General features: G+C 40.3%; 1 protein-coding gene across 1 annotated transcript in view; it reads right to left on the bottom strand.

Annotated features, from left to right (window-relative positions):
• Positions 1-693: 693 nt before the first annotated feature.
• NPLOC4 (NPL4 homolog, ubiquitin recognition factor) overlaps positions 694-22,742 on the bottom strand; it is a 58,965-nt gene continuing 36,916 nt past the window's right edge. The window contains exons 13-17 of the mRNA XM_027850139.1: positions 19,635-19,706; positions 14,449-14,544; positions 11,661-11,777; positions 9,349-9,451; positions 694-3,760 (exon numbers count right to left, since the gene is read on the bottom strand). Coding sequence (XP_027705940.1) covers positions 3,603-3,760; positions 9,349-9,451; positions 11,661-11,777; positions 14,449-14,544; positions 19,635-19,706 — 546 coding nt within the window. The 3' untranslated portion in view covers positions 694-3,602. The remainder of the gene's footprint in view (positions 3,761-9,348; positions 9,452-11,660; positions 11,778-14,448; positions 14,545-19,634; positions 19,707-22,742) is intronic.

The raw sequence follows: 22,742 nt of genomic DNA, 5'->3' as shown, positions 1-22,742 counted from the left end.
AAAGGTGACAAAAGAGGAAAATGACATGTTGGAGGAGCTGCAAGCTAACAGGAACAAAGACGAACTGCTGGTAGAACATATATTGCTTCAACAATCCTGGAAAGCAATTTGAACTACTCCCCAAAATCACTAACTTGCATGTCATCCAGGCCCTGCTAGGCCCTGAAGAGATTGAAAACGAAAGGGACAAATATGAATAATTATTTATAGGGTTTTTTTCAGAAGCAGTAAAGAACTGGAAACTAAAGGGGCACAGTTGAACAGACCACGATATATGAATGTAATGGAATTATACTGTAAAGATGAAGGACAAAAGGGGCAGTTTTCGAAAAAACTAAAGTATGAAATGATGGAGTGAAGTGGGCAGAACCAAAACAATTTACAAAATAATAGCCTTGTAAAGACAAGCAACTTTGAAAGAATTGAGAATTCTGATCAATGAGTGACTTAACAATTCCAGAGAACCACCAATGGGGAATCATCATGAGGTAGATGAACTGAAGATGCAGAGTGAGATGTACACTTTTGGACACAGCCAAGGGAATTTGTTTTGCTAGACTATGTGAATTCGTTATGAGGGCTTTGTTTTTCTTTTTAGAGTGGGGGAAGGTGGTATGAAAGAAAATACTGGTTTGTTGAAAAAAAAAAAAGGAAAACACTAAATGGAGGGCAACAAAATGGGGGATCCAGTCAGTCATTTCAGGTACTTTTATTAGGTTTCACTTACAGGGCTGTAATTGAGATAACTCCAATCCAAATCCAACAAATGCACATCTGCAAACAAGCAAAGCTGGAGCACCAACACCCCCAGATAGCTAGTTTTTAGGTATGCAAACTGTAAGGGGAGAAAAGAGGTGGGCTGAGAAAAAGACCAACATCTTCTCTGTCAAAAAGGGCTGCTGGAATGGCCTGCATGAGCCCTTCCATACTGAGCACTTGTGAGTCACCACTTTCCTGGGACCATTATTGGCTCTGCTGTAGACAGTGCAGTGGACTACATCATGGGAGATGGGCTTCTGGCTGGGACAACAAAAGGAAAATGGCCTATACTAATGGTAGGAGAGACAAGCCCAGTTTAGGCTTCCCGCATTTAGGAAGGCCAGAAGGCCAGACTGTGCCTTCAGACTCACCTGCAGGGCTGGGGTCAGTCATCCACCCTGAAGGAAGCAGCCAGGAGCTGGGTTAGGGGCTGGACTCTCCTACCAATACTGTTGCCATATTTGTAGCTTCATCTAGCCCTCAACAGCTTTCTTTGGATAATGGCACAAAGTCCATTACTGAACCAAGGTAGTTAAACTAAAAGAAAAATAAAATCAAGAGGACAAAAAGTTGTGTAAATGCCAGAATTTCTCAGAGGGAAAAAGAAGTTGGTTGAAAGTAAAGTGAAACAAATACAGCAAATAAAGGAGACTAGTGCAAGCAGAGGAGGAGTCTGGGTCTTTCTTTCCTGTGATCTGATCCCACCTTTGTGATATGAAGTCTTGGAAGCAAGGTTAAGTTTCCACTTGGTTTCAAAAGGAATGAAGAGAATGATTTCAGTGTGTGTACATAAGGAAGATCACTAACTAGATGCATTAAACCTCCAGAACAATCCTAAGAATTAAGTCTAAACTGAAAAGGATAGTCAATATTCCAAAAGAAAATTCAGTCCCCAACACCATTTTCAACAGCTCTAGAATAGATTACCTGGAGAGGTGCTTCCCTATGCGGGATTTCACGCTTCACTCTGTATCCTCTATTGCAACAGTACCACACGACACCATAGAAGTTACTGCCCAGGCAAAACATACTCATCCAAACCAAACCCTTGGCCTAGAAAGTAGCTAATGCCACTAGCCAATTCTGCCAAAAGATATCAGCCAAAGTTTATACTGAGCTTTCTGACACATCAGAGGTCAACATGCAAACTAGCAGATGCAAACATTCTCTCTAGAACCCAAGAGGAAAAGAGGGTTCAGCATATGCAAGAAATATCATGAAGTGCAGAAGTGGCAGAAGTATCCTATAGTGGTGCCCATTTTCCTTTATGCTGAAAGGCTGAGGATAATTTGCAGCTGGCATCAAGATAGAATGTAATTAAGATGCCCATGCCATGCCATGCCATGCCAATTGGCTCAACATGGGGGAAGATTGTAAAGAATTTCCCTGGAGGTGCTAGGCTATGATGTACCTACCCACCTGCAGGCAGAGCCTTGGCCAGTAAAGAGATGGCAGGGATCCCAATAGGACCTCTGTTCTTTCTCCCCATAGCTATCATTAGTCACTTCCTCAGCTGCCTTCTCAGGGGATCTTGTGCAGACCTCATACTTAGCAGAACCCTAAATTCCCTCCTGGAACTGCTACAGTTGACATGCCAGTGAATCAGAAGGCCAAGGACTCAGGAAGTAGGAAGAGAAGAGAAGGTTAGTGGGTAGGAACACAATACTGAATACTGTGGGTGAGCTGAGCTCACCTCTGGTACACCTAGGGGACTATCAGCACTAATTAAAAATTTTAAAAGAAAAAAAAAACAAAACAACCCCAACTGCAGTGCTCAGCTTCAGTGTTCCACTTGCCTGGGTGCAGCTCACTCTTCTGTTCTCCCAATCTAGACTTTTTGCTTTTAAAACTGTCCTTACTGTGTAGCTTGATGGAAAGACTCAGGCACTGAGGTTTACTTCAAAGGATAACTAACTGTGGATCCACACACCTACACACACCCCTACACGCCCATCCACAAACACACACCCTAAAAAGGATTTATTAAGGTGAAAGCTTGAGAAGGGAAGGGGGTAAGGGAAGTGGAAAGTAGTCTCTCACACCTCCCTTTTGTGCAGTATTTTTCTCTTAAAAAATAAAAACAAATGAACCAAAAGGGCCTGTAGGCAGGAATTACAAATTGCTGTCCTTATAACCAATTCAGACCTTTAAATCTCACCTCCCAGTTTGGTGAGAGGAAAGAAAAGGTGAAAAAAGGAAAAAAAAAATCATGCAAATCAACAAGGGAAGAAGCCTCCTGCTCTAAGACACAGCTCAGCTGACTGAGCTGGTTCTCATTCTCACCAGGTGACCGGCCAAGCTGAGGGGTTAGAAGCATCCACCACTGTCAGCAGGCGTCCAACACCTAGTAATGGAGTAGAGGACAAGGTAGAGGGCCAACAAGATTTTAAAAAGGGAATGGGGTAAAGGAGTGGAGGGGATGAAGAGTTAAGAGAATAAAAAAGGGAGGAAATTGCAAAAGGAAAAGGGAAGGCTGCAGGAAAAGCAAAATCCAGGTGACACAGAAGGGCGCCGTTCTTATCAAATACAAATTGCAAAACTGTAAACTGAGGTTAAATGTCTTGCATTAGGGATACAGTTTTGGGATTTCCAGTTTTGAGATTAAATTCAGCCTGGCAGAAAACCCAGCCTTGGATCCCTCTCTCTAGTGGGTACCCTCTGGAAAGAACAGTGCCAAGATGCTTCTGTGGGTCACAGAGACCCAAGGGTAGCCTTTTCCCCTCCTTCAGGTCTGCCCACCACTGGGGCATCATTACAGGGGAAGAATCATGAGAAACGATCCTGGCTTCTAAGAGGGTTGTGAGTCTGGTCCCCAGGTTTGCCCAGGAGGACGATGGGGAGTGTTAGGTCCTAGGGAGGCTACACATCTCGCAGTGGTCCGTGCCTGGCTGGTTCATGAAGGTGCAGTGTTGACAAGCCCACATTGCAGAGGAGGTGGCATGTGTTGAACCCCCGATGGCACCATACTCATGCATTCCTGGAAGCTGGACACCAACTGTACCTGTGGGGAGAGGAAAAGAAACCATATCACTTGTGGGCAAAGGATAAAATGAGGAGGGTATGCTAGCCCATCTGGATTCTTACCATTTTTCACAATAATACTGATATTTCTGATGGGACTTGTAATCAATGTGTGAGATAATGTATGGCCATACTGTGCATGAGTGAAGACCATTCCCTGACTGCTATGGCAGCTGTTGTTTGGATAGTCTTTTTATCAACTCTGCCCTACAGTCAAAGCAATGTTTTCGATTGCCTTCCATCCCTGCATTAGCTAGACAGTTGTCTTGAGTCACCATCACCAGCAAGCCTCAAGGCAAACATACCTGAGGATTCTCACCAGAGAGGAGGAACACACACGGCAGCTGAAGCTACCTCATTGTCAAAAATGGTTTTGCTGCTAAGGCAAAACCCTTCTCTTCTCTTCTTCACTTACTTCTAAAAGATCTCTTGGTTGCTATTTGCTGACCATCTGACCATCCAACTTGCTCTGTCCTACTGCTGAAAGATCTCCAGGTTGCTACTTCTAAGGACTTTAGGCATATCAAACTAGTGCAGACCTCTGGCTTTTACGTACCATTTGATTTCTAATGTTTACTTGGCATAAAGACTCATCCAATGCCCCAACCCTTGTGCTTTATGGGCTTCCCCTGTGGTATCCTCAGACCACTTCCACCAGTTGATGAATGGGAAGCACTATATACTACCAGGCCTTCTAAACCCTTCAAGCTAAGTTTACTTTCCAGCAGACAGCAATGAATCAGGTAAAACAAAAAGAAATCAAAGAACGTGTAAATACTGAAGGCCCGTGATAGTAAAGTTCACACAAAAAGAAACCAAGAAATCTACCAAAATTGTGGAAGCAGAGCAAGGTATATAGGTATATAGTCAAATCATGAAACAACAGCCAAGAGATCTGCAGAACTGAGGGAGTATGGGCGGAACAGCCAGAACAGACACACAGCATCCACAGCAAAAGAACGACTGATAACAGCAGGAACCTGCTGGCACAGCTTCAGTGACCTTTCTCCTCTTCACATACTGGCGACAACCAATTCTGAAGGAGCCTGGCCTAGAGGCTTGTTGGTGATGACAGAGTGTTAACAGCTGGCTTGGAGTGCAGGCATTACCTTGACAAATGCAAGCACTCACTGTTGAACCTAAACCTTCACTCAGAAATTATCTCAAATCAAGATTACTTCTTGTAAGAAAAATCTGCCTGGTGCTATTATTTCCCAGCCATGCGTAATATAATAGTTATAACCTGACATGGATCCAGTGCTTTTTAATCAAAGATATTAAATACCTGAAAGAGGTTCAGGAAGTTTTGTTCTTATAAGACTAGTGAAAACACCCTTCCTCCTCCTTCATTCAAGAAACCTCAGGGAAATTTCCCAAGCATATTAATGTCACAAATATGAAGCTTGCCCAGAAGTCAGGGACACTGGAAGTGATTCCTGGTTCTGCACCAAGACCTCCAAGGGTAACCAGGCCCAAAATACTCTTATCATTCTGGTTTCATAAAAATGGAAACAAGAATTTCTGACAAATGCTTCTGCTAGGCTGTTTGGAGGAATGGTAATGATTATTAACATTTCTACAGCACCTGAGAAGTAGGTGCAGTTTTCAACTCCATTTATAGGAAATTGAAGCTGCAATCATTTTAAGTGATTTGCCAGGGTTCTGCAGTTGGCACCCAAGGCAGGATTTAAATGAGGTCTTCCTGACAAGACCAGCACTCTCCCCACTCAAACTCCAGGGATTATTTTGAGCTTCCCAGAGGAAGATGTAAGGTAATTCCGAAAGTCTGGTTTCCTAAAGGTTTCTAATTCATTAACATAACCTGAGAGATAGAAGAGGGGCACTTTATGCCTGTGAATGATATGGATGGGTGCTGTATAAAGAGATATAAATTTAGGGAAGCTGTTGTCAGTCAAAAGTACCGGTCAAGAGCACTTTCTTATTTCTCCAGTGGCATTATGATGTGTCTGAGGCTCTTGAAATCCACCTGCCTTAGCTCCTGTCTCTACTACACTATAAACCTCCTTGAAGATAGGGACTGTGCTTTACTTACTTCTGGGCTTCCACACAGTGGTTAGCACAGAGAAATAGTTAATACTCAATGACTGAACAACTGGTAATCCCAGATGTGAAAAGGAGGTAAGTATGATGCTAACAACAGGCTGGAAAAATTGGTTCCAGCTTAGGCAATCAGCCTCTTTGAGCCAGTTTCCTCAGCTGTTTAAGAAAAAAAAGGGGGGGGGGGGGGACAGTTGCCCTACCTACGTTATGGGGATGTAAGGAGAACGCAAATGAAATAATACATGTGAAGATGCTCTTCTAACATGCACGCATACACATACATAACATACATACATGTGTGCACATAAAAATTAACTCAACTACTGGGCAATTCCTTAGATGAAACATTAGAATCCCTATGCAGTATCACCTCTCTATTCATTTCACAATTCTGGGTGTCAAATATATCTGTAAGGCACCTCCTAAACATAACTGGGGACTGGTATTTGGATTTAAAAGAACAGCTTGAGAGGGTAGCTAGATGGCACAGTTGATAGAGCACCAGCCCTGGATTCAGGAGGACTTGAGTTCAAATCTGGCCTCATACACATAACACTTACTAGCTGTGTGACCCTGGGCAAGTCACTTAACCCCACTGCCTAGCCAAAAAAACAAAAAACAAAAAACAAAAAAAACCCAGCTTGAGATCATTTCTTAACAAAGGGAATATTGTAAGATTATAATAAGGAAAATGGAAAGAACAAAAACAAAATAAAATCTGAATAACTGTGTAATTATATAATGGCAAAGTTTGGCCCTACAGAAGAAAATACATGTCCCTTCTTTCTCTTCGAGGGGGCAGGGGGAGAACAGAAAAGGACAGGGCTGTGGGTCTGAGACATTGCATATACTGTCAGCCTCAATTAATATCGATTAGCTGTGCTTATTGCTTTTCTCCTCTTCTTTCTTTTCCATCTTTTGTTAGAAGAAATGGTTCTCTAGGTAGCAGAGGAGAGAGGGCTATATTTGGAAAGAAAGGTTATGTAAACACAAAATATATTAATAAACTTTTTAAAATAGCCAGCCACACTTTAAATGAAACTAAAAAACAAAGGTTATGTTAAATAATACGAAAAATTTTAAAATATAGCTGTTCAATGGAATCAGAGATACACAGTCAGTTAGAAAGGGAAAACAAACCAATCTGCCAAGTAAAATCATGCCAGACTTAGGTTTTCCTTTTTTTTGGTAAAGATTCCCACATCTATAGAGTGAGAAGGTAGGGATAAGGACTCTAAGCTCTCAGAAACTGCTCAGATTGACACACTTTCATATCTGTTTTTCCTTCCTGATAGCTATCCAAACTTCTATTAAGTAGTGAACTTACTGTATGTTTTCATTCTTGCCCTCTTTTAAATCAGACTAAAATTGTCTGCACACAAATCGACTTTTCCTGACCTTCTAATTCTTTCTGTTCACACCTTCCCTAGGGCTGCAGGGTGCTGCAATGGGCTCTAATGAATGCCAATTCACAGAAATCATTGAACCTCAGAGGCTATCCAATTCGACCCAAACCTGCACCCCTATGAAACACCTGACAAGTGATTATCTAGTCTTTTTGTTTGAAATTTTCAATGGAGGGAAAACTCACAACTACATGAGGTAGCCCATTGTGTATCAGTGCATCTAATTGTTGAGAAGTTTTTCTTTATATCAAGCCAACTTTATCTCTTCAGAATTACCACCCATTGCTTCTAATCCTGTCAGCTGAGGCCAAATAGAACAAATCTTCCAAGATCCCCATCTGGACACTGCAAGCAAAGGTTGCATCTTTTGATACAACCTAAGATGGCATTAGCTTTCTTGACTGCCATATTGTACTGCTACATGAGCACACACTTCACTAAGACCTAAAAGATCCTTTTTAAGTGAGCTACTAGCTAGACATTCTTTCATCATCTTAAACTAGAGGGAGATCCACTAGAGACTTCCCTCCTGAAAATGACATCAAATCATTAATGACTACTAAGTCCAGGCAGCTGAGAATACACAAACTGTACACCTAATTTGTGCTTAGCCAGAGTCTTTTCCACAAATAGAGAATATGAGACTTTGTCAAATGCTTTGCTAAAATCTAGGTAATCGATTTTTCTGATCTACCACTCTAGTAACCTTGTCAAAAAAAGAAATACAATCGTCTGGCACAACCTGTTTTTGATGAACCTATGAGGGTTCTCTATGTTCACTATTTCCTTTTCTAGACATTCACTAATTTTTACTTTAACAATAAATTCTAGAATTTTCCTAGCTTCTGATTAATATTTCTATACTGCTTGTGCAAAGGACAGAAAAATAATGCTATGGGAAAAGTAATCTGGTGATACAGCATTAGCACTAAGTGCTAAGTGACAGCTTGAGGGACTACCTTTATACCAGGTCTGAAGCACATGCTGGAGTTCCTGTATGTAAAAGCTCACATCACCTGTTCAGTTCAGAATAGTGCATGAACCTGCTGAGGGAATAACTCATTTTCTGTCAGTTTTCAGAATAAGAATAACTCAACACAAAGTATAATTTGAAAAAGTGGAATTTTAGTCAGCTATTTTACTGGTTTTATAATCAACGTTTATTATGTAAACAGAAAGTTCCTCCTCATCTCCCCTAATCATTACTTACTCCCTCTTCCCCTGCATCCTCTCACATTTAATGAGAGTTCTTTGGCTATTAAACTACTCTTTTAATACAGCAGATTAATACATCTATCTCTTTTCAATGGATCCCCTCACTTTCTGGTGAACATCCATGTACCTCACTGGCTAGAAGATAAAACCTAAATTTTAAAAAAACAACCACAACAATGACATTTTCAAGTTTCTTTCTATAGGACACTCGGATATTTCTCAAAGCTGCAGGGAAAAAGCCTAAAGCTACAGAGGGCCCAAGGAACTGAAGTTGTTTGGGATGGAACTGTGGTTTCAAATTGGGATGGTTTTTATAGCCAATGTAAACCAACATAAAGCGCTTGCGCGCGTCCACGCGCGTGTGTGTGTGTCGTGGTAAAGAACATTTATTAGGCACTGAAGATGTCACAATATTTCTAAGACCTAATTTGGATTTTGGACTGTGATATATTCTATCATTAGTCAAGGACACTTTGAAGAAGGGTAGGTGTGCAAAAAGGTCTGTCTATGAGACATTCTCCTCTGCCAGAAATGCCCACATGTGGCTTTTAGCCAAGCCAGTGCTTATCAAAATACCAAGTTTCTGTTTGGTAAGCTGTTTCCAAGAAGTTTAAAAATATGCCATGGCACACATTTTTAGTTTGGACCTCTCTATCACAAATAACCCTACACTCCACTAAGGTTTGAGTCCTAGTGGGAAGAAATAAACTCTATGAGTTTATAAAACACCAAGTGGTAGTGTTTAAAGATGGCAAGGCTTTGCTTCTCTTCTTAAATAGGGAGCATAATGACTCCCAGAATTGGGGGTGGGGGGTGAGAGAGAGAGAGAATGGGTAAAAGAGGGTAGGAGGTGCTGGGGCTATGGGAACAGAATGTAGATACTTACTGCAGAGCTGTTCAATGGTGGCCCACTGCTCAGATTTTTTCCAAGTCTGTGCTAGCTCCTCATTCCTAGTCCTCACGGCCTCCAGCAATAAGCTAATGCTGTCCTAAAAGACACCAAAATGAGTATGTTCAAACCTGTTTTGTGAAGTATAGACAAAAATGTAGCTAGTAGATTCCTATGACTCTTGTTGAAAGGACAGACTTCTGAGGGAATTAAAGAAATCCTGTAGATGCCACACCACGAAGCTCAAAAAACCACATCCTTTGGGCTATAAATGGGTATGCTAAATCAAGCTTCTAAATCCTTCCTAAATAACCCCCAAGTGGGGGATAGTGTGTCTGTCTTTCATGTACTGACAGGCTGTTCAGGATCACAGAAGATAAAGGAGAGGGTCCTTTATCCTGGGGGCTCATATTCTTAGGACAGGCGAACAAAGAGTCAGACACAGGTATGTGAGATGACTGAGTGATGTAATTGTAGCCTTCTCCTCACCACCCCCCCAACTCAGCTTCTCCTTATCTTGGGGATTATGTATTTTAAACACATACTTCATGCCCAAGGCCCTCAAGGCTAACACACAGTATTTTAAAAGTTACAAAATTAAAAGGTGAAGCCTTCAAGGGGCTCTTAACAATGAACATCCGGACAAAGGCTGCTCCAACACACCCTATTCATCTGCAAAGTATATTTTTCAGATAGGTAAGTTTGAGGAAGGGTGAATATTATTAGGGCTATTGATATAAAAAGTACAGAGATTTGGGGCAGCTAGGTGGTACAGCAGATAGAGCTCATCCCCAGAGTCAGGAGGACCTGAATTCAAATCTGGCCTCAGACACATAATACTAACTAGCTGTATGACTCTAAGCAAGTCCTTTAACCTCAAATGCCTCAGAAAAAAAAAAGGGGGGGGGGGGCAGCTAGGTGGTATAGTACAGAGCTTTAGTCTTGGAGTCAGGAGGACCTGAGTTCAAATCTGACCTGAGACACTTGACATTTACCAGCTATGTGACCCTGGGCAAGTCACTTAACCCTGACTGCCTCACACCAACCCCAAAAAAATGCAAAAAAAAAAAAAATGCAGAGATTTGTAAAGTTCTTCACATTACCTCATCAATTCAGATGGTTAGTTTGATCAGATTTGGAAACTGAGGGTCTAAGTACTGGGATATAACCAAGGAGAAAAAGTGCAAGCTGAAAGTGGTATATGGGCCAGCTGAGCAAGATTGGTCTTTATTTTTTTGGGGAGGTTAAGTGACTTGCCCAGGGTCAAACAGCTAGTCAGTGTGTGAGGCCATATTTGAACTCAGGTCCTCCTGACTCCAGGGCTGGTGCTGTATCCACTGTGCCATCTAGCTGCCCCAAGACTAAGTCTTCAAAGGAAGACAAAAGAAGTTGCTGCCAGACATATGGGAGCTGCAAAGACCAACCAAGTAGCATGTACCAGAAGCTTCCTACCACGCATGGTGCAAAGGCAAAAAGAAGGAGCAACCTACTTCACCTCTGCTTTAGAAGAATCTGTCCTACAGACTACAGGAGCTGTTAGTCAATGCTTTAACTCAAGGGGAATTCCAAACATGCTGTTTAGCTTCCTCTTTGGTATTTTCTCGAAAATGAAAGGCTAAAGCTGAAGGATACCAGCTACAACGCTGATTAGTCCCAATCTCCAGCTGTCCGCTGTCAGCCTAGCTGTTCTGCACATGCCGACAGTCTCTAACTCCCAGTATGTGTAAAACACATGCCTTTTTTTTTTTTTTTTTTTGCTCTGTGTGTCTTTAAAATCAGAAAACGCCAACTGTGCAGATGTTAATTCCATGACTGGTAATCAGCCAAGCTCTCTATGCCAAGATAGCACTGTTTTGGGAGAGAAAGATATAAGAGAAAAGAACAGGAACAGTAATTTTGAACTATGACAGGAATTTTTACTTCTGGTATTTCTAATGTTTTCTGCCTTAGGACAGCGTAGAATTGCCTCTGCTTATGATTAGAAAAGAAAAGGCTACCCTCAACCTCAAAATGCAAGGCAAGCTTATGAAGCCGTCCCAATGAAGATTCCAAAATCAGAAAATTCATCTTCCAATCATTAAACAAACATTTTCTTTTTACAAAAAGCTACTCTCTACACTCTCAAAGCCTGAAGCACAGAAAGACTGGGAAACTGATTTTAGAATTCCCTTTCAGGCAACCAGAGCTACATTCTAGTTTCTGCTGTGGAGATACCTAAGGAAAGCAGGAGAGAAATCACTCCCACAAGGCAATTTTGGACTCCATATGCTTAGGTTTCTAGCCAAGAATTTTCTCCTTGGGTTACATACCTGAAGAGGCATGACTTCATTGGTGACCAGAAAGAGGAGCAGATGGAAATCTGAGATGATGTCTAGGAAAATGGAGGAGGTGTTCTGAGACAAGTATGTAGCCAAACTGTGAAAATCCTGTAGTGATCAGGGAGACAGAAAAAATTAAGATTTACTATAATTCCATTTCAGTTCTCCAGCTCCATATTGAAGAAAGTAATAATTTTTCCATTTAGACTTATTTGAACAAATACAGAGCTGGCAAGTGGATTTGTTTTGTGTTTTTTAAACTGAGATGAAAAAACATGGGATCCAAAGTGAAAGAATAGTTTCAAAAGAGTTTCTGATATTCTTCTGGAAAGAGAACCTTAGGGATAATACTTATTTAGTGAGGTAGTTAAGAGACTAAGCAAATGTTAAGCAGATCCAGATATAGAAGATACCTTGAAGTAGGTGGAAAAAAGATCCTAATTCAATTCAGTTTCACACATCTGGGAGAAAAAAATGATGCATAGCAGCAAATTCCACTTAGGGATAAAAAGGTAATATTTGGCATTTTTAGTCCATCTGAACCATCTCCTCTCACCCTGATCCTTGGGCAAACACGTAGCAGAAGATTTACACTTTAGGCAGGAAACCACATCTGTGAGAATGTTCTCCCACATGCTAAATTTCTTGGAGATGTCTTCGGGGGGGAAAAAGGCCAAGTCTATGAAGCACCTTTGGAACACTATAAAAGTGACCATTTCAGAAGGAAATCTTATTATGAACATACTTGATTCATATTGTTTGCTAATATCTTTATTCACAAGTCAGCTGCTGCTAGATGATTTAAAAAAGCATGCACACACTGGCAGAATAGTTCAAGATCTGCCCTTTATTTTGGTTGGTCTAACTTGAGTGATGTGAGTTAACAGAGACCTAGGGCACCCATCCCTAGTATTCAAAACAAACTAAGGAATAATACCAAACAGAAAATATTGATGAATACATATTTAAAAAACAAAACAAAACACAACACCGATTTGTACATGAATGTTTCAGTCACTGCTATCATTCCCAACTCTAACAAAACATTGAAGGAGACATTTCAGTGGGTGGTATAGTGAAATGACAGATTCAGCTACTGTATTAAACATTTACTAGCTGTGTAACTCAAGGAAAGTCACTTGAACTCTCCGAGCCTTAGTTTTCCTCTACTATAGAGGAGGAAGAACAACTCTTTACAAATTTCTTAAGAAATATGCTTATATTTTCCAACCAGTCTCTCTGATAAGTGCCTCATTTCTAAAATATATAGAGAATTAAGTCAAATTTATTAGAATACAAGTCATTCCCCAACTGATAAATGGTCAAAGGATATGAACAGGCAGTTCTCAGATGAAGAAATTAAAGCCATCTACAGTCATATGAAAAAATTCTCTAAATCACTATTGATTAGAGAAATACAAATCAAAACAACTCTGAGGTACCATATCTCACCCACCAGATTGGCCAACATGACAAAACAGGAAAATGATAAATGTTGGAGATGATGTGGGAAAATTGGAACACTAATGCATTGTTGGTGGAGTTGTGAAATGATCCAACCATTTTGGAGAGCAATTTGGAACTATGCCCAAAGGGCTATCAAAATGTGCATACCCTTTGACGCAGCAAAAGCACTTCTAGGGCTATATCCCAAAGAGATCATACAAATGGGAAAAGGACCCTCATGAACAAAAATATTTATAGCAGCTCTTACTGCGGTGGCAAAGAATTGGAAATTGAGAGGATGTCCATCAATTGGGGAATGGCTAAACAAGTAGTGGTACATGAATATAACGGAGTACTACTGTGCTATATAATACATGAACAGGCAGACTTCAGAAAAACCTGGAAAGACTTGTATGGTCTGATGCTGAGTGAAGTGAGCAGAACCAAGAGAACGTTGTGCAATGACTAATATTGATAGACTTACCCTTCCTGGCAATACAAGGATCTAAGACATCTCCAAAGGCCTCATGATGGAAAATGTTATCCACATCCAAAGAAAGAACTATGGAGTTTGAATGCAGATTGAAGCATACTATTTGCTATTTTTTTTTCTTCTGTTGTGTTTTGTTTCCTCTTTCTGGCGGTTCCTCCTATTAGTTCTAAATCTTCCTTACAACATGACTAATGTGAAAATATGTATAATAGAAATGTATATGTAAAGCCTGTATCAGATTGCATGAAGTCTTGGGGGGGGTGGGAAGGGGAGAAAAACTGAAACTCGAAAGCTTATGGAAGTGATTGTTGATAATTCAAAATAAATTAATTTTAAAAAATAAAGAAGAAAAGAAATATGCTTATAGAGATATTAGTTAAGAAGGCTCTAAAGAAATACAAACCACTCTAATTACTGTGTCTATGAAAGACAATCATCTCAGGGCGTGGGGCAGCCTGTGGGAAGAAGAGCAACTGCTTACACTTCTTTAGCTGCAGGAGTTTGTCTCAATTAATAAAATGGGACTGCTGCTCGTATGCCTAACATAACCACTGAGGCTGGAAAAAGTGAAGAGTCAACTGAAAAGGGTCCTTTTCCCAAGGTCCCACAGGCTTCTGGGGACTTAGAAGAGATTGGCCCAGCTAACAATCTGTCACTGGAAGCCACAGGCCCTGTAGCAATTAAGATCAAAGTTGTCTCAGTCAAAGGTCTGGTTAGGTTCTTTAAGAGGCATGAATAAGCGAGAGAGATCAAATACCTGGCACTTTCTGGAAAAATACTATTGACACAGGGTCAATCTTCAGATCTTTTAAAATATATTTCTAGGGATGAGAAGCTTACCTGTGTCTCGCCTAGGACATCTCGGTTCTCAATAGGGAATGGATTTTGTGAAATAGAAAAAGTATAAACTGGATCCTTGGGGAAAGTCGTCGTGATCTAAGTGAATAAACAAACACGAATCTAGGATAAACCAGATTATATGACAGGGATATGGATGCTATTCCAATATCTCTACTTAGCTCAGTGCACTTATATGACCCTTAAGCCTTATAAGCTGGTATCAATTCTTAAAGTTTTTAAAATTCTTACAATGAGATAAAAAAAATTAATTTTTCTATGGGAGTCATTCCCAAATGAAGACTAATAAACTAAAGAACCCTGGGAGCAAAAACATTAGAGTAAAATCTCAAAATTTGGACAGGGTTTTCTGGTGCCTATCACTACCTTTTTTTTTTTTTTTTTTTTTTTTTTTTTTTGCAGTTCAGCCCTTACCTGGACAGGGTTAGTGGGCAGCTACCACTTTATGGGCCGTTTTTTTTTTCCTGTTATCTATATACTAAAGGGTGGTTTTCATCTCCCATCAGGGCTAATGGGAGCTATGTGAGAAGAAGCACAAGAAGGTATCTCCAGGAGGCACTAAGAGGCTCAAATTCATGTGACTGGTTTTGGGAGCACATGCAGACCCAACCAGTGACAATTTTAGGAAATGAATGACTTTAAGTCAAATTGCTAAAACCATTAATGGCACTCAATAAGTTTTTAGTGCCCAGAACAGTTTCCATGCAGCTTTTGTACTTTGCAAAAAGGGAAGGAAAACAAAAGCAAGTGAGTAACATAAGGAACACAGTTTCCTTGCTCTCCTTCAATGAAGAAAAAGCCTGGACTCAAGAGCTGAGGCCAAAAGCCGGGTCTCAATCCTTTCATTTGACTCAGAAAGGTTTAAGTGATGACAAAGAACATTTTAAATCTAAAATACAATCAATACATGTGACAGGGACAGTGGTAAACGTACAGGAATCAATACAAATAGGGTTTTTTATTCCTACTGGCAGATGCCCTCCCCATGAAAGCACCCAAGTGTGAGCTATTAACCACCTTTTGGTTGACACAGCTTTTCTGCTGCAATATGACACTTACAGCAGTAGCAGATTACACCTATCTCAGATTTAGGGCAGCCACTGTAGATCCTATGGGACTATTTCTAAGCCTTGGAAATGTTGTTCTGTTCAGCTTTCTATAGAAGCAAAAGCAGCTAACTGTTTCATGGCTCGCTGGCCTGGGATTCTGTTGTGACTGTGCCAGTTGCCAAAGGAGGATAGGCTGAACCATCAAAAGAGTCTACAGTCAGGGGAGAATATGGTTTTCAAAAATCTTTTTAAGTTTGAAATCCATGTTGCAGTGGCTAAGTGGAGAAACAGAGATAAGTTTGGGAATGTATTATCCTATTTTAAATCTTAGTGAACTTGGAACTAATGCACCCATCATTCATCACCACCATCCTACCCTGGCAAGCTACAGAAGAGGAGGCCACATAGTCTGAGGTATGATCCTCCGATTCTATGAGTTGGTGGCCACTCTTCCAGACAAGAGTCTTGGTGAATGCAAGAGACCCTCATTTCTCCTCACAGAGGATTGACCTGGCTCTGGCCCAGTTCCAGAAACTGGGGAAGCCCTCAAACCACCGTGATTCAGATTTGTACAAAACTTTGGAACATGCGGTGGACTATTTCGGAATATTAACACTTAAAATGGAGCTATTTTAAATGGCCACTCTTTAGAAATTCTGTATCAAAACAGAACATGCTAAATGTTTTCTATTAAGCTATCTACCACTTTCTTTATACGGGTTGCATCATTTGGCCTTTTGCTATATATCTGCTTCCACCCAGAGTGGTCTAGTGATTCAAGCACTTTGACTCATACAGAGATCTTAGGTACAGGGAAGAACTATTCATACTTTGTAACTGAACACAAAATGCAGAATCAACAATTATTCTACTGCAGCAAGAGGTTTAACTTCATTTTTAAAAGGAGAGGGAAAGGCATTTCATAATTTGGTTTTGAATCACCCCAACTTACATTAAATATATATTCCATCAATCTGTTTTCAACTTAATTATACCCTAGGTAGTATAAAAAACAGAGCCTTTACTGACAGGGTAATAAATATGTTCTCTGGAGCTGTCGATTGAAATGGGTTGTCAATAGGCTCTACTCACAGGGATCCACTATTCTAAATGCAATGACATTTTCCTGCCTTAATGACATGCCCACTCCTAGCATGACAGAAATACAAGAATCAAGCAAAAGAATGAAAAGTCTTTGGCATGCTAACCTAATCAGTTCAGACAAGGTTGATGGTACTATATCCTCTGTTTTATTGGGCTATTGCTACCATTACATTTGTCCTCTTTAATAGATTCTCCTCTTTGTCCTGCTCCTACTCCAGAAGCCACAGAAGGATGGACGGACTGGGGAGAATCCTTAGGCAAGGGTATCAGGTGGCTACTGCCATCATCCAGGTAAAAGGCAAGGCAATGAGGGACTGAGCCAGAGTGATGACTGTATGAGCAAGAAGAAGAGGACAGATATTAGAGATGTTTTAGAGGCAGAATGGACAAGACCTGGCAAATGATTAGATGTGTCAGTGACAGTCAAGTCAAGAAGCAATAAGTGCTCATTATGTGCCAGGCACTGTGCTAAATACTAGGGAAAACAAATATAAGCAAAAAGAAAAGACAGTCCTTCCTAGCCTTCAAATTCATTCTAAGGCCCTCAAGGAGCTCGGGCAGAGCACACATAAAAGGGAGATTAAAAGCAGAGGTGGACCAAAACAGGTGCAATCTCAGGGCATGGCCGGTCAAGTACAGAGAATAAAATATGATGGTCCTGGGCTCTTCCTCAAAATGGAGTTCTGGGAAGAATGGGGAGAAAGAGAGGGTGCAGGGCAAAGGGCAAAGACAACGGATGAAATCTGATGAAAAAGAGAAGGCAAAGAGGACAATGATGTTGCAAACCTGGGTGATTAGAACGATTTGACAGAAAAAGGGAAAATAATGGATGGGAAAATAACGAATTCTGTTTTGGACATGTTGAGTTTAAATTGCCTCAAACATAGTAGGAGCTTAATAAATACTTATTCCTTCCCTTTCAAAGGTGCCACCATTCTTCCAGTCTCTCAGATTCATAGTCTCAGCATTATCAACTCTTCATTCTTTATCATCCCACAGTTGGCAAATCTTGCCATTTCTACCTCAACAATAGCTCTTGCATCAGACACTCACACAGCCACTACTTTACTTTTGGCTCTCATTACTTTGAGTTTAGATAAATGCCACAACTTCCTAATTGGTCTTCTTGCCTCAAGTCTCTTCCCCATTACAGTCAACCAAAAAGCCGCCAAAGCGATTTTCCACAAGCACAAGTCTGATCACGTCATTCTTTCAACCAATAAACTTCAGTGGGTCCTTACAGCCTCTAGGATCAAATACAAAATCCTCTACTTACCTTTTAAAGCTCCTCACAACCTGGCCTCAACCTGGCTTTCCGTATCAGTGGACATGACTGCCCTTTCCATGATCTAGTCTTCTGGATATGGCCTTCTCTCTGTTCCTCACACATGATGCTCTATCTCCCATATCTGTGCCTTTGTATCAACCAACTTCCAAACCTGGAATCAACTCTTTCCTCCGCTTTAGAGAATGCTTTTCTTTTCTCCCTCACACAGACTTACCTTATCTCCAACTGAAAGCATCCTCCCACCATAACTATCTTATGCTTAATTACTATGTACTTATTCTTTTGATATTTATTTTACATATATTTATATATGTATTTGTGGTCTCCCCTGTAGTGCATAAGCTCCTCGAGTAAAGATTGCTTCATTCTTTGTGTTTATATCCTTTCTACCTAAAAAAGCAAGTGGCATAAAAGGGAGAACAAAGCCAGAGCAGAAGTGATCACTTGGGAAAGTACTAAAGGGTAGAAAGATAAGAGGTCATGCAGAGGATAAAGACCAGCTTTAGGTGTAGTAAATAATAGGTAGCAATAAAATAAGCAATTGTGACCAGATAAAAGAATTTAATAGTTCTTGATCATGTAAACTGAAAAACTCATAAGTGATGGGAAGCCCAAGGGTGTGAATGTTCTTAGATGTAGCCAAGGTGGAATTGCAGAATAGGTTTGGGAGCTGAGGAGACTGAAGAAGTGGGAGGTTGGGCTATTGAAGGAACAGCAATATGTATGCTAAAGTCTCCTAACACAAGGACCCTAGGTTTGGAGTAGAACACTATGAGCCATGTATTGAATTCTTTTAAGAAAAAGGGAAGATGATCTGAGGAACTGCTAGATAATAGCCATCAGGATCTGGATAAGGTAACAGAAAGGACCTCACAGGAGAAAAGGTTTGCTGAATGATGGCAGCAGAAAGAAAGTTGGAAAGTGGTAACAGGGAGCAAGGAGTATTTCAACCTTGCCCCCAGGACCAGTAAATCAGGGGTGTATGAGAGGAGATAAAGTACCAGAAAAGATGACGAGGGATGTAATGTCATCCTGGAAGCTAGATTTCAGTGTCAGAGGATGGAAAGAGCATGTGGGTCTAAAATCTTCATTAATTATGAAACAGGAGTTCTTTAGGGCATAGTAGAAAGGGGTGAGTAGATCTGGAGAAGGAGGACACTGGAGAGTTAGGGTTGAGTTTAATAAGGACAAGAGAAAAGTAACAAAACCATTTTTTCTTTTGGGAAAGGCAAAAGATCAGTTATTTCCCGGGTTTCTGGAAAACCAGTGGGGGAATGGACTGTTTTCCTGTAAGTAAAGATAGTGAAGTCATGGGCTTGAGACTAAATCTGACTTCTTTGAAGAAAAGGCACAATACTATATACCTTTTAAAATGGGTCTACTGGTAAGAAATTCAGTATCTTGACAGGAGTGGCCAAATGTTAGTTCTTAGGGTGACAACAACTTCAACTTGCTTTATTTTGCCTTCTTGTATCTACCCTCACATAAAGTATAAGATCCGTGATTTAAATATTCTGCCAACTAGGTGGGGGCCTTCAGTTATTTTTAAGGAAACAAAACAAAAGCCCTGAAATTTGTTTTTTAAGTTTCGAATCCTTTTTTATCCCCCTAGGAACTTTTCCAGACGTGCTCAGAGCTCCTTGAGATATGTGATCTAAGTTGTTCTCCATGGTATATTGCAGCTTCCAACACTAACCCAAAAGACGAAATATAAGGGAAACACTCACATCTATGATCAGATACTCCACCGGGAGGGGGCGGGCCAGCTGAGTGATCTCATTACCAAACTTATCTATGTCCTAAAAGAAAAAGAAGTCAAAGATTAAGCACTCTGTTTATACAGGAACACTAAAGGACAGGACATCTGTCCTTCAGAGTCAGCCTTAAAGTCATTTCAATTCTTTCTTAAGTTCATGAAAACAGAGTAAAACCTGCATATTTTCACAACTGATCCATCTTCCATCATTTCTTGGAGCATTTTAATACAGCTGTAACATGGGAAAGCAGATGTACTACTGTCTAATAGTAAGACACTACAGGGAGCATGAATTCAAACATTTCCCTGCTCCCTTCCCAAATGGTGGAGTTTCAGTGTGCCTAGGTGGCTCTGTGAGCTGGCTAAGCAAAAAAGCAAATAGGTTAGTGATATCTGTCTTTTCGACTCAGGGTTGATTTGTACCACTGTTGTCCTCCTACAAGCAACATTTAATTACCATTACCTAATAATCCCATTCCCACCTCTGAAAACTTTCCTTTAAAAATCTTGATGAGTGGTAATAAACATATATACAAATGAATACACACACATACAAAAAATACAGAGAACTAAAAAAAAAAAATCTGACAATCTGTCAAAGTCTAAACTTGTTTTGCTTTGTCAGATGCTTCGAACATAAAGTTTAATTATGGGGAAAAATGGCCAGCATATGTTCATTAATCATAACATGACAATTAGATCTGATTTATGTCAAACATTCTGAATTCAAACATAGTTCAAGAAATAAATTCATAAGAACTGACGCTTTTCATTAAAGATTCGGGGGGATAGTTTTTCTATCTAAATCATCACTTATTATATAAATCATTCATTGAGTCACATATGAATTATATATCCATAATTTCCAATTATAGGTCCCTACATAAAAGTTTATGTTATTAAGGCTTTCAGACACTGAAGTAGATCCTCCTAAGGTGTGCAGTGTGGCTCAAAGTCATCATCCAACACATTAACATCCTTCCCGGACAATGTTCAGAGGGGGTCAGCATCTCTATCTTCTAGAGGCAATCACCACAAACTACTTGTAAGTCAAAACAACCCCATTATCTGAATGAGAAATCCATCAGCCCCAATTTGGACGTCTCTCATTTTAAATTAAATTTTCTGGCATGAGGCCTTTCTATACATCCATATCTATATTCTAGCTTAAACTGAATTGTTCCTCAATTTCATACCATGTCATTTCCATGCATTCACACAGATTGTTCCATCCTGTTCCCCCCCCCATCCCTATAGGTAAAGTACATTCCTTCCCCAACTCAATCTTTCAAAGAATTCTTCTCCTTCTCCAAGGCCTAGCTCAACCCCCAGATGAAAGTATATTTTCCCTACTCAAATTTATCTAGACCATTCTGTCTGGCACACTTTTGGTACTATCATCATTTGCTTTCTATAATAATAATGGCAATAATCACCATAGCAGTAAGATTTTAGAATCCCATATTTCCATTCAAATGACCAAACCACTACAGAGAATAATTTGGAACTGTGCCCAAAGAGCTATAAAACTGTACTTACCCTTTGACCCAAAAATACCACTACTAAGTCTTTACCCCATGAAGATATCAAAGAAAAGGAAAAGGACACACAAGTACAAAAATATTTACAGCAGCTCTTTTTGTAGTAGCACAGAATTGGAAACTGAGGGGATGCTCATCAACTGGTAAATGACTGAACAACATGCAGTAGTGATTGTGATAGAATAGGATTGTGCTGTAAGAAATGATGAAGGGGATGATTTCAGAAAAACCTGGGAAGATTGACATGAACTGATGCAACGTAAAGTGAGCAGAACTAAGAGAACATTGCACAAAATAACAGCAAACTTATAATGATAATTAGCTGTGACTTTGTTACTCTGATCACTATAATCATTTATGACAATTCCAAAGGACTCATGAAAAATGCTCCAGAGAAAGGACTTTGAATGCAGATCAAAGCTTTATCTTTTTTCTTGCTCTTTTTTATCCTCAACATGACTAACTGAAATGTTTTAACTGACTTCATATGTACAATGGTTATCATATTTCTTGCCTTCTCAATAGGCAGGGAGGGGATAGAAGGAAGAAGAGAATTTGGAACTGAAAATAAAAATTTTAAAATTTAAAATAACAAATAACCCACCATGATTCAAAGGTAGGTTTCTGGAAATGTGTCACTTCTTCGAGTTTTCTTCTCTTCACAACTGAAATGACTTTCCAACCAATTTGGGTAAGAATCATTTAACCATTCACATGACAAGTGGCTGTCTCTACGGGTTATTTTGTAGCAGTCAGGGTGGCTGGGGGGCATTAGCTTTCTTAGGTTCTATTGGTTTTGACAGGAGAAGTCTAAGACATGGGACCTTTTGACTGGGATCTCAAGGCCCCAAAAGAGGCAGCTTCTAGATCGATGTGATATGGTAGGCAGGAATCAAATCCAATCAAACTAAATCACCATTTCCAAAAATACACTCTTGCCCCTACAAGAAATAACCTGCAACAACATACATAATTAGCCCATCTGGAAATCATCTTCAAATCTAATTAAGTTCTAATATGCAGAAACATTTTTCCAGCACCTGTTCACTTTAATCTTTCTTCCCCTCCAGGGATTTTCATGTTAAATGCCCCCTCTTCTGTGTATGGCAAGTGATTCCCTCTCAATTTAACTACCTAAGTGAACCCTGCTTCCTGCTCCCCCAAAATAAGGATACTTGAATCCCCCGCTTCCCTGGGGAAAAACAGGTAACTTTTATCTCTCCCTCTTCCCTTGCCTCAACGCCTCTGCCAGCCAATCTCTAACCCCCTGTACCATTTTAAAAGGCAATTATATTTTATGGGCCTTAGCAAATGTCAGATCGAATACACTAGGAGAGGGATGTCTTAACTCCAAGTTTGGCAACCAGCAAAGTGTCAGCAATTTTATCTCCACTTGTAGCAAGATACAAGAAAGAGTCAGAAACCAAAGGTCCTCATTGCTAAGTTCCCCTGCTCTATGTACTACTTAGAAGCAAAGGCACCAGATGGCACAAATCAAGGGAGAAAAAACAGCGGGGGGGGGGGGGGGGGGGGGGGGG

The sequence above is a fragment of the Vombatus ursinus genome, unplaced genomic scaffold (assembly GCF_900497805.2).
Source record: "Vombatus ursinus unplaced genomic scaffold, bare-nosed wombat genome assembly UNPS02008996.1, whole genome shotgun sequence".
NCBI classification, from domain to species: domain Eukaryota; kingdom Metazoa; phylum Chordata; class Mammalia; order Diprotodontia; family Vombatidae; genus Vombatus; species Vombatus ursinus.
The sequence above is the reverse complement of the archived record's forward strand: the minus strand, read 5'-3'. Positions and strand labels throughout refer to the sequence as shown.